The sequence below is a fragment of the Vigna angularis genome, chromosome 2 (genome assembly GCF_016808095.1).
Source record: "Vigna angularis cultivar LongXiaoDou No.4 chromosome 2, ASM1680809v1, whole genome shotgun sequence".
Lineage (NCBI taxonomy): Eukaryota > Viridiplantae > Streptophyta > Magnoliopsida > Fabales > Fabaceae > Vigna > Vigna angularis.
Window position 1 is genome coordinate 13,797,325 of NC_068971.1, and position 13,605 is coordinate 13,810,929.

At 35.7% G+C, this 13,605-nt stretch overlaps 2 protein-coding genes across 4 annotated transcripts; one reads left to right on the plus strand and one right to left on the minus strand.

Annotated features, from left to right (window-relative positions):
* Nucleotides 1-863: 863 nt before the first annotated feature.
* LOC108327282 (protein LURP-one-related 15) lies at nucleotides 864-3,110 on the minus strand. 2 transcript variants are annotated; one of them, XM_052873697.1, is made up of 4 exons: nucleotides 3,022-3,110; nucleotides 2,669-2,853; nucleotides 1,724-1,849; nucleotides 864-1,566 (listed from the first exon to the last, which is right to left on the minus strand). In XM_052873697.1, the coding sequence occupies exons 1-4, from the start codon at nucleotides 3,083-3,085 to the stop codon at nucleotides 1,456-1,458; spliced, it is 486 nt and encodes a 161-aa protein (XP_052729657.1). In that variant the 5' UTR covers nucleotides 3,086-3,110; the 3' UTR covers nucleotides 864-1,455. The 2 variants fall into 2 exon arrangements, with proteins under 2 accessions (XP_052729657.1, XP_017416492.1); XM_017561003.2 differs by having other exon boundaries at nucleotides 1,724-1,939.
* Nucleotides 3,111-6,668: 3,558 nt separating this feature from the next.
* LOC108328065 (pentatricopeptide repeat-containing protein At2g38420, mitochondrial) lies at nucleotides 6,669-12,623 on the plus strand. 2 transcript variants are annotated; one of them, XM_052873986.1, is made up of 4 exons: nucleotides 6,669-8,410; nucleotides 9,450-9,549; nucleotides 11,942-12,182; nucleotides 12,258-12,623. In XM_052873986.1, exon 1 carries the CDS (start codon nucleotides 6,767-6,769, stop codon nucleotides 8,264-8,266), a length of 1,500 nt encoding a protein of 499 aa, XP_052729946.1. In that variant the 5' UTR covers nucleotides 6,669-6,766; the 3' UTR covers nucleotides 8,267-8,410; nucleotides 9,450-9,549; nucleotides 11,942-12,182; nucleotides 12,258-12,623. The 2 variants fall into 2 exon arrangements, with proteins under 2 accessions (XP_052729946.1, XP_052729947.1); XM_052873987.1 differs by lacking the exons at nucleotides 9,450-9,549; nucleotides 11,942-12,182; nucleotides 12,258-12,623 and adding an exon at nucleotides 8,654-8,807.
* The last annotated feature ends 982 nt before the right edge of the window (nucleotides 12,624-13,605 follow it).

The window sequence follows — 13,605 nt, forward strand, 5'->3', positions numbered from 1 at the left end:
TCTCTTCACTGAGAACCAAATTTTGAACATCATCAAATCTTAACTTATTGCTTCCCGATGAGCTACTCACAGCCGTGACTGTAGCATTCCAACTTTCTGGGAGGGAAGACAAAAGTATTAAAGCCCGTACTTCCTCATCGAACTCAATCCCAACTGAACTCAACTGGGTTGTAACAGTGTTTAGTTCATTGAGATGATGTGCCACCGAAGCACCTTCAGACATCCGTAGATTGAACAATCGCCTCATCAAGTGAACTTTGTTTGAGGCTGATGGTTTCTCGTACATATTTGAAAGAGCCTTCATTAGACCTGTTGTTGTCTTTTCTTTTGCAATGTTGAAAGCAACATTACAGGATAGCATCAGTCTAATGGTTCCAAGGGCTTGTCTATCAAGGAGATTCCAATCTTCCTCCGTCATACTCTCTGGCTTCTTTCCTGTGAGTGGTTGATACATATTTTTCTGATACAGAAAATCTTCTATCTGCATCTTCCAAAAGCCAAAGTCTGCACCATTGAACTTTTCAATCTTCATTTTTCCTTCATCTGCAGCCATCACTCCAACTCTGATCTGACTCTTCTATTGGATCGTTTTTGACAATTTCTGTGAACTACCGTGTTTCAAAACACGTCTGTAGACAAATTTGTAACGCCGACAAATTTTGCACTATTCACGGAATAGTACTTTACTATTCATATGAATAGTAACACCACAAAAATTGTAGAACTAACAACCAGCTTCTGATACCAGTTGTTGGGAAAAATACGCAGAGCTTTCCCATAAAGTCGGATCTGTGAAAGTGAAATAAAAGTAGAATAATTGGACACACCAAAATTGATAACGGAGTTCGACCAATAATGCCTACGTCTCCAGACTACTGCAGATCTTTTAATAGGAGATAATAAAAGTACACTGATGCTTACAAAACTCTCTCACAGTCACTTAAAACCCACAACCCAATTACACCCAGAAACTAAACTAATTCTCTCTTAGTTTTTCTACCTCTCGCTGGTGATAATTTGCAAACTCTGCCGAGAATGCTTTGAAGTGTTGTGTTATGTGATGATTCAAATGCATGCTGCAAAATGCCCCTTTTATACTTGAAGGATGGGCACTATTCCAAAGGCCTTTTGAATAAAAATTGCAGCCACTTACTTTCCGCAACTTTCCCCATGTTTTGCTCCATGTCCTATGGCCATACTTTGCTCCATTTCTTGCAGGATTTCAGCCACACTTTTTGACTTTTCAACATAAACATAGAATAAGTTGAAGTTTAAAGTTCCTTCTTCTTTCTCATCATCTGATAATTTATAATTGAAATTGAACTATGCATAAGATGCCACTCATTTAATAATAGAACTTTCATATAATAAAGAATTTACAAAATGTCAAAACAATTAAAAAAATTCAAAAAGAAATTGAGATATTCGAGTATGATTCAATCATGTGGTAACTCATCAAAGTTGAAGAGTTAAAATTAGAGCCACAATGAATGCATGATCGATGTTTGGAAACACGGACACCATGTACTTCTCTCTGCTAAACATAGTGCCAAGCTTTGTATTTATCTGCAACAACAACCATTTCTATGAATAAGTACGTGTCAAGCATATTAAAATATATATATATATATATATATATATATATAATATGTGATGTGTGAAAAACTTCTCTCTATCTCGGGAAATTAATCAAAATAATAATTGTGTATTAAGATTAAATTACCTGGGCAACAAGTATGTTGGAATCGCCTATGTAAACATCCCAGCGTCCAGACCAACTTGATTTGATTTTGAAGTCACAAACATCAGTGACATTATTTGCCAAGAACACGTCGAATTTCAACCTTAGCTGAAAAAGTGAGGAATTGTGTCTTGTAAATATCAGATCCCTAGATTCTTCACTTTGACCTCTGAATGCTTTCCAAACATTATTCTGAATCTGTATTATCCAGCAAGTTCAAACTTAACTTTATGTTACCATAAACTTAAATATAATAATAGAATTTAATGAATTGTTTATATTGGCTTAGACAAGTTAACATAGTAACGTTGTGATTATTAGACAATAATAGGTAATAATTATGTTTTAATGATAGAGTTTCTGGTTTGGAGATGAAAAGCTAAGATAAGTTTATAAAATGTAAGTATTTAGTTGATATACATAATCAGGAAACAAGTACTAATAGAAGGAAGTAAACAAGATTTTCACATAAAGGTTTACTTTTGCTAACACTTTCAACCATCAAAATTTTTATAGTAAATGTTATAATGCAATTGGATTCTATGATAAATGGGTTAAGGATCTATCTTAGTAAATGGAAGTCCGACCAAGGAATTTTATTCTTCAAAGATTTAAGACAAGGAGATCCTATGCTCTCTTTCTTATTTCTAATAATTTCTAAAGGTCTAACTGGTTTGATAAAGCAGACTAAAGCCAATAATATGTTATCTGGTGTTACAATAGAGACAAATTAAGTGAAAGAAAGGCTTCTACATTTGTAGGGAACAACATTACATGGTGTTCAAGTTTTTGGTTTTTACTCAATGTGACTAATACTCACACTTCAATTTCCATCAATGATTTCATGAGACGAGAGTTCTTGTTTGATTAAAGTACAAATTCATGTGTAAAAGGAAGAAAATAAAGCTATGTATGAACTAAACTTACCGATCTGCGAAGATGAACAATGGGGTTTCCATGAGAGTCAAACAAGAAACTGTGTTTGCGGGGTTTTACAATGCTTACGAGATTGCTCTTAACAGTGAAAACTATGTTGCCATTGGTGTCTGTCACAGTGAAATTATCTGCTCTACTCCTCTCCTTTGTGATTATCAGATCAACAGGATGTGGACCTACAATATGCAAGGCACGATATAATTAACAAATAACCACTTCAGATTAATCAAAGAAGAAAATGTTGAATATATCAAACTATCTATCAATTATACATGCTTATGATCATATTTTGGATCCCATAAAGTAAACGATTATCTGAACAATGCATAGAGGCTCATATATACCTGGAGCACAGTACTGATGTGCGATGATGGGAGTGCCAAAGGGTGGTGATAATTGGTTTGCCATATTTGATTGTTGAACTTCAAGGATGTTGCAGAAGAATATGAATTTAATTTGTAGAATCAAAAACTGAAGCTTTGTTATATATATGTATGTATGTGGGGAATCGTGAAGCTTGTTAAAGGGATAGGTTTTCTTTGAGGGAAAGGATCAACTTCTTGTGATGACTAATCGTTTGAATAGCAGTTTTTGACTTCTCTACGTGTGAGAAAGTTCAACTAAGGAACAAGACAACGCTCTCTCCCTACATAAGAACAAGTAAATGTCAACCTGATACTAGATTACTTAGAATAAGAAAAGAAGAAAATAACAAAGAGAATATTCCACATACACAAGCCGTATAAATCAAGTCGTGAAAAGGTAAGCTATTGATAGGGGGAAATGAGATATTAACATCAAAATTTGACACAGTTGAGGAATCCTCTTCCACGTGCTTTTTTAATTGTTTTGAAGTTGCGCTTGTGTGGAAAAAGGAAGATTGAAAAATGAGACAAATGGAGTGCGGGGGATTTGCTTTTGAATTTTCATTCGGACCTTTTCTCCTTTCCCATACCCCTTCCATGATTATGTTGATGCCTCTCCCTTATCAAAACTACCACGAGACACACACACGCTCCCACTCTTCTTCTATACATTTTCCCCTTAATTCTCCTTCTTCCTCACCAAAGGAACACCCACAGGCACCTAACCTTCATCCATTCTTCTCTTCCATTGTCACCCACTCACGGTTCAGAACCTCCATCGTCATCCCAAAACATCATCACACAGATCCGCTTCTCCAACTCTTTGATTTCTCTTCCTCCACTATCTTCTTCTACTTCCATACACGCAGAAACGTAGAGGTAGAGTAGGGGATCTAGCCCTAGCCCTAGCCTCATTCTCTACGGATCAATCGTCGCCTCGACACCATTTGCCAAAGCTTCTGTCATCCTCCGGTATCAAAACCGGCAATGGCGGCGGCTTCTCCAGTAGTGCTAGGAAGGGGTCTAACAACAAACTCTCCTTCACACCACTGTGAGCACTCCTTGCACTCACCTTCCATTGTCAGCCTTTAGTTGAACCGGGCCTTCGATCTCGCCCTGGAACTACTTATAAGAAGCACAAAGGAAGGTTCTATATATATTGATAGAGAAAAATGACCATCTGTTAATAGATGAAAAAACGTACAGGAATGCGCAAGAGCACACATGAAAGAAGGAGAACATTAAATGGCGTGATTTAATACGTGAAAAAGCAGACTTTTGGTATGATACTGTCTAGGCTCCACAACGTCTAATCGAGCTCAGTGAAGTCTTCCTGAACTTAACATCATTCATCTCGAGCTCCATGAACCCTAGTCGAACTTAACATCATTCCTGTTGAGTTCCATAACGTCTGGCCAAGCTCTTCATTTCAGGTCGGAATAGTAGTGGTCGACCTCGCTATGTTACCGTTTTATTCATTTCTTTATTTCGACACTTGACATTTTTATATAGCACTCCTACACTCCACTTGAGTTCATTGCACGTCCTCCATAGAAAGAGTCTGACCTGAACACATGTGATGAAAATTGGTAGATGTTGTAGTGTGTTGGTTGTGGTTGAGTATAACAATGATGGATAAATCGGACATGAAACATGAGTGGGAGCAATGAACAATGACTTGGTAGCAGCGTGGGACTTTTTGTATAGATTTAACATAATTTAATCCAACCAAGCTTTATACAACTACCAATTATATGTTCTTCTTATCTACCACAAACATCATATTACAATTACCATATCAAAACACAAACCGGTTGAATTGGGTGACTATTGTGCAAAAAAAATTGAAAACCAAGGACAGAAACATAAATTGGGAGCACTCAACAAATAGATAGGTAGCACCGTTGGATGTATTCGACCTAGGCTGAGCTACATTCGACCTTGGTTAAGATGCATCCGACTTTGGCTAGAATGCATCCAACCTTGGCTAGAATGCATCCAACCTTGGCTGAGATGTATTCAACCTTAACCTAGTTATATTCAATTTTAGTCGATTATTATTTGACCTTGATTAAGTTGTATTCGATGACTAAGTTATATTAGATTTATTCTTATCTACATATATCAAGTGACTTTGTAAGAGAGGATGTTTTGCGTTAAGATCATTCTGTGTGATGAACTAGGGTGTTGAGATGCATCCGACTTTGGTCAAAATGCATCCAACCTTAGCTGAAATGTATCTGACCTTAACCTAGTTATATCCAACTTTAGTCGACTATTATTTGACCTTGGTCGAGTTGTATCTGATGACTGAGTTATATCATACTTATCCTTATCTACATATATCAAGTGGCTTTGTATGAGAGGATGTCTTGCGCTAAGATCATTATGTGTGATGAACTAGGGTGTGAAATAATGTGTTGTTTCATTGTTGGTTTGATAACTTGTTTCAAGTTAAAATATGTCAGAGGATATGATGTGATTTTTATATTGCATGTAGTAATGATGTGAGTATAAATTATGTTGTCTGATAATATGAAATAGAATATGTGATATTGTGAAAGTGATGCATGCGTATGTGATGTGATGGTGTAGATGAAAAGTTTGTGTCTTGATCAAAGGTAAAGGGGCTTTGGGAGCTGACCTTGAGAACTCCAGTTGTGATCTCTATGAGAGTAGCAAGGAGTACTGGACTCGACGTAGCAATTTTGGAGATTTTCTTGCCCAAGAAAGCTCTTTGAGAAGGTGATGAGAAGTGACACCATAAGAACTTGGCCTAGAGGAGCTCGACTTGGATTAGTCAATGCATAAAAGCTCGAAGTAAAGGTGCTTGGTTAAGAGTGGTTAGCCAAAGGGAGCTTGCCCAAACGGGCATACAATACCCACTCTGAAGGAATTCGGTTTGGAGTAATCAATCCATAAAAATATAATCATAAATACTTAATTAACAGTGAATGATCAACTAATAAGAGCTCGACTAAAGAGACATACAATACATTTATATAAAGTATTTCTCATAATCTAAAATATAATATTTACATTTTAAAAGATTTATGTTTTTATGTCATATATATATATATATATATATATATATATATATATATATATATTTATCATAAAATTTTGTGTTATATATATATATATATATATATATATATATATATATATATATATATATATATATATATATATATATATATATATGTAGGCATATAATTAAGATTTATATTAAATAAAAGCTTTTAAATATTAAGTTGTAGTACCAAATTTTGTGATAAGTAAATTATTTTAAGTATAAATAATATTTTAACTTTATAGAAAAAAATTTGTGTTGTTATATAATATTAATTTTAACTATTGGTAATTTGAAAAACATTGAATTTTAATTTTAAAATAAAGATGAATATGATAGAAATTGATTTTTTTTAAATACATTGTCCTTGGAAAGAAATACCTCAGCATATTTTCATTCAAAGAAAGTTATTCTAATTTTTAACGAATGAATAGTAGTTATTGTAATATATTAGTATATAAATAAAAGATACATAATCTTCAATAAAGGAAATTACATTAACTATTTATATAACCGTACGTCTATAATTTTGTCAAAATCTGTCTCAGTTTAAGGTTTGATTTGCATCAGTCCCAAGCCAAAATTTTGGTTTTGTTTCGTTGATACAATTAATCCAATGTCCGTTCTTGCTCTGTTCCTCGGCAGATCGAAATGGTGAGACAGCCCTTATCCAAGAGAGCTAACAAATACCTCAGAAAATTCAGGAAATGGCCACACTCTCCTTACAAGACCCCATGGCACCACAACTTTGGTCAACAACAAGCCATGCAAAAGCTCAAACAAGCAACCCTTGAAATGGGGTTTTCCCAGGAACCCCAAACAGCTAACCTTCCCCATCCTTTTCTTCTCTCCACTCTCATTGACTCATTCAAAGCTTACAGCTGTGACCCAACTCCAAAAGCTTACTACTTTGTCATAAAAACCTTAACCAACACCTCCCAGTTGCAGGACATTCCTGCTCTCCTTGACCACCTTGAACACTTGGAGAAGTTTGAAACTCCAGAGTCTGTCCTTGTGTACCTTATTAGGTTCTATGGTCTTTCTGACAAGGTCCAAGATGCTGTGGATTTGTTTTTCAGGATCCCCAGGTTCAGGTGCACACCAACTGTTTGCTCATTGAATTTGGTTCTCTCACTGCTTTGTAGGAAGAGAGAGTATCTCAAAATGGTTCCCGACATCTTGCTGAAAAGCCAGCATATGAACATTCGCATTGAGGAATCGACATTTCGGGTTTTGATCAAGGCCTTGTGTAGAATTAAGAGGGTGGGTTATGCCATTAAGATGCTGAATTGTATGATAGAAGATGGGTATGGTTTGGATGAGACAATATGTTCTTCGATAATATCATCATTGTGTGAACAAGACGATCTGACCAGTGGTGAGGCTATGATTATTTGGAGGGATATGAGGAAAGTGGGATTTTGTCCTGGTGTCAGGGATTATACAAACATGATTAGGTTCTTGGTGAAGGAAGGGAAGGGTATGGATGCTTTGGATGTTCTGAACCAGCAGAAACAAGATGGAATTAAACCTGATGTTGTTCATTATACTATGGTCTTGAGTGGGCTTGTAGCAGAGGGGGAGTATGTAAAGTTAGATCAATTATTTGATGAAATACTTGTGTTTGGAGTCGTTCCTGATGTTTATACTTATAACGTGTATATAAATGGTTTGTGTAAGCAGAATAACATAGATGAGGCCTTTAAGATTGTTGCTTCTATGGAAGAGTTAGAATGCAAACCAAATGTGGTTACTTGCAATACTTTATTGGGTGCTTTGTGTTTAGCAGGGGATTTACGTAAGGCAAGGGAGGTAATGAAGGAAATGGGGTGGAAGGGTGTTGGGCTCAACTTGCATTCATACAGAATCATGCTTGATGGTTTGGTTGGGAAAGGTGAGATTGGTGAAGCGTGCTTTTTGTTGGAGGAAATGTTGGAGAAGTGTTTGTTTCCTAGATCTTCATCCTTTGATAATATCATCTTTCAGATGTGCCAAAAAGGCTTGATTGCTGAAGCAATAGAATTGACCAAGAAAATTGTTGCGAAAAGCTTTGTTCCTGGGGCCAGGACTTGGGAAGCACTGCTTCTTAAATCAGGATTCAAACAAGGGTTTTCAGAAACCACAGTTTTTGGTTTGTTGGGCCAAAATTAATTTTGGTTGTCAAACTGGCTCAGGTAACAGAACGTTTATTGAAAAGACTCGCATCTTGAAAGACGAGCTAAACCATATAAGCAGTTAACAAACTGTATACATGATGAAGTCATCAATCGGCATATGGAGACCAAACCTTTAACGGTATGTTTCGATAACGAATTTTTATAGGGTAATTCAGTGTTTTAGCGAACTTTAGAATGCTATGTGGTAGAATACTTTCTTTAGCTACTGTACTTAGAAAGAATTTCAAATTCTAGTAATTTTAAAAGGTATTTTTTTAACTTCAATTATAGAATTTCAAATTCCACTTAAAAGAATTTGGAATTTTTCATTTGCTCTCTCCGGTGCGTTTGATCTTTCTCGCTTGCTACCTACCCTCTCTAGGTTCACAGCCCTTTGCTCTCTCTCCCTCTCTCTCTCTCAGACACACCGTTCAGAGCACTCTCCTTGCCGTTCATGCAGTCATATCCGGTTCATCTCTGTTGATGTTCGTTTTTGTGCATTTCATCTCTATTAGATATGACATTTGTTCCTTCAATTTGTGTTTCGTTTTTTATTTCAATGTTTTGTGTTTCAATTTTGATCGCATTGTATGCTTGTGAAAATAAATAATCTTGCTTCACTTGGTGCAAATAAGAATCGATCGCTAACCATTCCGTTCTTATTTAGTCTATACTTTGTTTAATTTTTTCTTATAATACAATCTCTATTCTTTTTGTATAAATTAAAGATATCAAGTTTTCTTCAGCTGCAACAGTAATTTGTTTGTACTGAATTGCTTTGCTATTTCTGAAAGCTATCAAGTTTCTTAGTTTGTTAGTCTTATTAGATTTAACCAACTTCTCATAGGCCGGAAGTTTCCACCATTAATGATTGATTATGTGAGAAAAGAACTCACACATAAGAGGGACTTTGCTTTGGTGTTTTTCTTGTAATAAAAAGGGCGTATGATTTCTTAATAGAACGTACCAAAGTCACTTGTGAAAAAAATTAAGAGAAAATTTGTTTTTTTTTTTTAAATTCTCTAAGTAGTTGTGTTTTCTTATTTTCAGGAGAAGATGTTATTTGTTTCTCCTTGGATTTATAGAGAGAAATATTATAATTTTATTTCCTGTAATAAAATTACATTTTTGCTTATTGTCAATTTTGTTTCTCATTTTCATCTTTTATTTGATGGAAGATCCTTCAAGTTGATGAAGATTCCTTGATGAAGATTCCTTGATGAAGATGATGAAGGCGAGAAGCATGAAGAACAGGAGATTGAGTGGCTTGATGAATGGGTAAGTGATGCATCCTAGAAGGATGTTAAGCCAACCTTGAAGGAAAAAGTAAAAGTTTAGAAAAGAGACAACTCCAAGATAACTTAGAAGAGTGAGTCTTACAATTTTGACAAAGTGTCATTAATGCCATTAAAGTTCTACGAATACAAAAGGGGGGAACTTCTCCTTTTATAGGTCAATGAGAGCTCTCTAGAAAGAAAAAAGTACATGAACTTGAAAAGAGCCTAGAAGCTTCCTTGTCCAAGGGGATGAATGAGATTCTCTCCCTCCTAACTAACGTCCAAGGGAGATGAATAGGAGCTTCTCCCTTAAGTGACCGGCCATGGGGGATGTCCCTTCAAATTACAAAGGCTCTTCAAGGCCCAAATCAAGCTCAATCCAAGAAACAAGCCCAAAACTTCGTTCAAGACAACATCTCGTCAACTCTGACCTTTCCTCATTGTTTTCTCATAACTTTCTCCACAAAGCTATTGTTAAAAAAGATGTGCTTCGTTTCTCACACCAAGACGGGGGGTGAATTGGTGATGTATAAAAATGATCGCTTTTGCAATCTTTTTCGCAAAACTGTAAGTCTTTAAACTTTTCTTGAATCGCAAGTAAAAATGTATGCAATGTGACAATATGCGTATTCAAATACAGATATTATGCAATCGATTAAATGCTGAGAGTTAGGGAGAAGAAGATTCAAACTCTGAGTTTTTATACTAGTTCGGCTAAGCCTACATCCAATGTCCTTCCGATCAACCTTAGATCGGAAGCCAATTTCACTATAAGATCTGAGTTTTTACAACAATGTTTTTACAGTGACCTCACTCGTCAAAATGTAAACAACCTCTCTAACTTACTCATCTAAAATAGCCAATAACAACAGACAAGCAGCAAGAACAATTCTCTCCTGCAGTCAACCCCTTTGAGATCCCCCTCAAAGTTAAGAACCACACGTTCTTCTTCCTGTATACACCACAGGGAAACAGCAACACTAAAGTGTTTGCAAGAGCTTCCTGATCCAGTAGTATGCACCTCTGTTGTGCAGAATGATCAGACAGTTTGAATCAATCAATCCAGCTTCTCAAGCAACCTTCAAGATTTGAACACCACAACAATTCTTGGTTCTTGGAACGTTTTCCTCTTCTATAAAACTTTAAAGCATTTATCTGAAACAGATATGAAAGTGTTAAAATCAATTGTCTTACAGAAATTCAAATCATGCGTCTATATATAGTTTAACTCAAATCAGACGCGTTTTAATCGATTATGCTATTAATCTAATCGATTTCATCTCACAGTTATAATAGATTAACAATAGTCAAACTCATTAATTGAATGCACAATTAATGTAATCGATTTACATTTAATGCTTTGTCAACATATTTAAAAATATGATCGTTGTGACCGTTATGTCAAGCAATGAAACAATTTTCAAATCTTTAACAAACTTAATTGAATACAAGATGCATGTAATCGATTAAGTTTTAACACTTAGTATATTTTTGAAAACTTTTCATCTCAAAATCAATCACAACACACTTGAAAAAGATTTGTGCAAATACACGAGTTTTAATCTATTTAACCACTAACGTAATCGATTTAAAACCTCTTGTTTTGCCACATATTAAAGCTTAAGTTGTCTGGTGACTTTAATTGATTATCACACCATTATAATCGATTAAGTCATACAAATATGCTTGGTGCATGTGGTTTTTCCATTTCAAAACTCATACTATGCATGCACATATATAATCACATTTCCAACACAATAGTATGCAACATAATATGTTCACAGTTATGCTTGTACAAATCTCAGAGTAAGCATATAAGCATATAACACATATAACACAATACATATACATGTGTTTTTATTAACTAAGTGTTGTCATCATCAAAATTAAATATCACAAAGATTGTGGGTTCATCTAAACCTTTGCTCCCCCTCTCAACAATCTCAACAATCTCCCTCTTTTTTTATGATGCACAACCATGATTAATAAAACCATGTTGTACAATTAAACATAGTTCAATTACATCAACTATTCTTCCCCTTTGGGCATTAGCAAAAAGGGCATGTAGTACACTATAATTGAAATAGAGATAATAAAGCAATTTGAGATGCATCAATCAGTATATTAGAGATAATTTGATGCTCCCCCTGCCAATAATCTTCACATGCTTTTACCATTGTCTCCCCCTTTCAATAACATGTGAACAATTAAATAACATATAATATTCTTGATAACGGTTGAAAATACTATTATCTGTGCTTCAATTTTGATATTAAATCAACCCTTTTTGACTTAAAAGCTTGTTTAAACTCATGTTTTTAGTATAGTTTTGTGAATAAGTGAGTAGAGGGTATACTTGATGATTTTATCACTAAATTCCCTTGATTTTGTAGGTTATTGGAATGATTTAAAAGAGGAGTTAAAGTACAAGGAGTTGGAATGCAGAAAAAGAGAAAAAGACGCAGTGCAAAAAAGTCAAGCTGAAGCTGAGCGCCAGAAAGTGGCTCTGAGCGCCAGCTAGTCAAGGCTGAGCGCCAAAAAGGGGGGCTGAGCGCCAGTTTCATGTATTGCACAAAGCTTGAGTGCCCTTCATACTCGTCTCTCTATTTGCATTTTGCTACATCATACTCACAGGTAATAACACTATTTCTTTTCGATTTCTAATTGAAACCTTTTTATGCATTATTTATCTTATGTTGTTTGTAGCAGATGGTGCTCAACTTATTGTAGTGAACAACTGTGGGGAGAGTGTGTGGCCAGGGATACTTGGTGGTGCAGGGCAGCAAAGTCCAAAAGATGGTGGGATGCATCTTGGGAGTGGTGAAGAAGTTGTGCTTGATGTACCAGAAAAGTGGTCAGGGAGAATTTGGGGTAGGCTTGATGTACCAGAAAAGTTGTGCTTGATGTACCAGACATGGTCCTAACTAAGTGGCTTGCTTTGCACGATGCTGCAGCAGAATTGGAATTGGAGGTTCAAATTTGGCCATTAGATAAGATGAATAAACGACAGGATTCCTATTTTACTTTTTTTCCATTTCTTTTCTTTTTGGTACAGGTCCTCACCCACTTAAGGCAATGCGTTTGCTTAGTTTATTGTTAGAAGTTTCAAATTATGTTTTCAACATAAAAGAATAATTTACAACCATATTTGAGAAGTGAGAATCTTCAAGAAGTCCATGACAAGTAATTAGGAAATATCGTCCAATAACTATACAAAAGGAATTGAGAGTGGAAGTGTGAAACGATTATAAATGAGATAAATTACAGCTTCACATAATGTGCATAAAAGAAAATGAAGCATTTGGTGTGCCAAACTTCCACGGGTTGGAAGAGAGTGGGAGTAGTAAAATTTGTTTTCTACTAACTAAAGCATCAAAATGTCATTTACTGCAAAGAAGGTTATACAAATTTATACAGAGTGAAGAGACGTACATGCGAGAGACCACCTGGAAGAAACCTCACTCCTGTGAAGCCCTATCAATGTGCGACTTGCACTCTTTCCTCACAGTCTCGTCCCTGTTCTCTAAGCAGTTGAGATCGATGATCGGAAGCTCACAATCCTCGGCGACCACCAAGAGACGGCGTGAAGGAGTGCCGATGACGAGGATGCTCCGACTAGTGTGCGCGACATGGAGGCTTCAAGACGTTTAGGGCTTCGAGACGGCGTGGAGCGCGGTGTGTTCTATGCTATGGGTTGAGACCAAAAAATGCTCTACGCGACGAGAGATTGAGATTGGAAGAAACGAAATGGTGCGAGAAAGAAAAGCTCTGTGGGTCGAGTTGGAAGAAAAGTTGTGCGAGTTGAAAGAAATGAAATGATGTTCGTTGGACTGCGAGATTGAAAGGGGTTATGCGCCTATTACGATAGGTGTTTCAATATCTATCATAATATGTTTTTCCTATAATTTCAATTTTGTCACTGCGCCTAACTATTATGATAGGTGGCCTTTTACCTATCATAATATATGTATCTTTTATTACGAAAATGGCACCGCTACACCTATTATGATAAGTTTCTTAAAATAAGTCATGATATATCTTAATTTTATTACAAAAT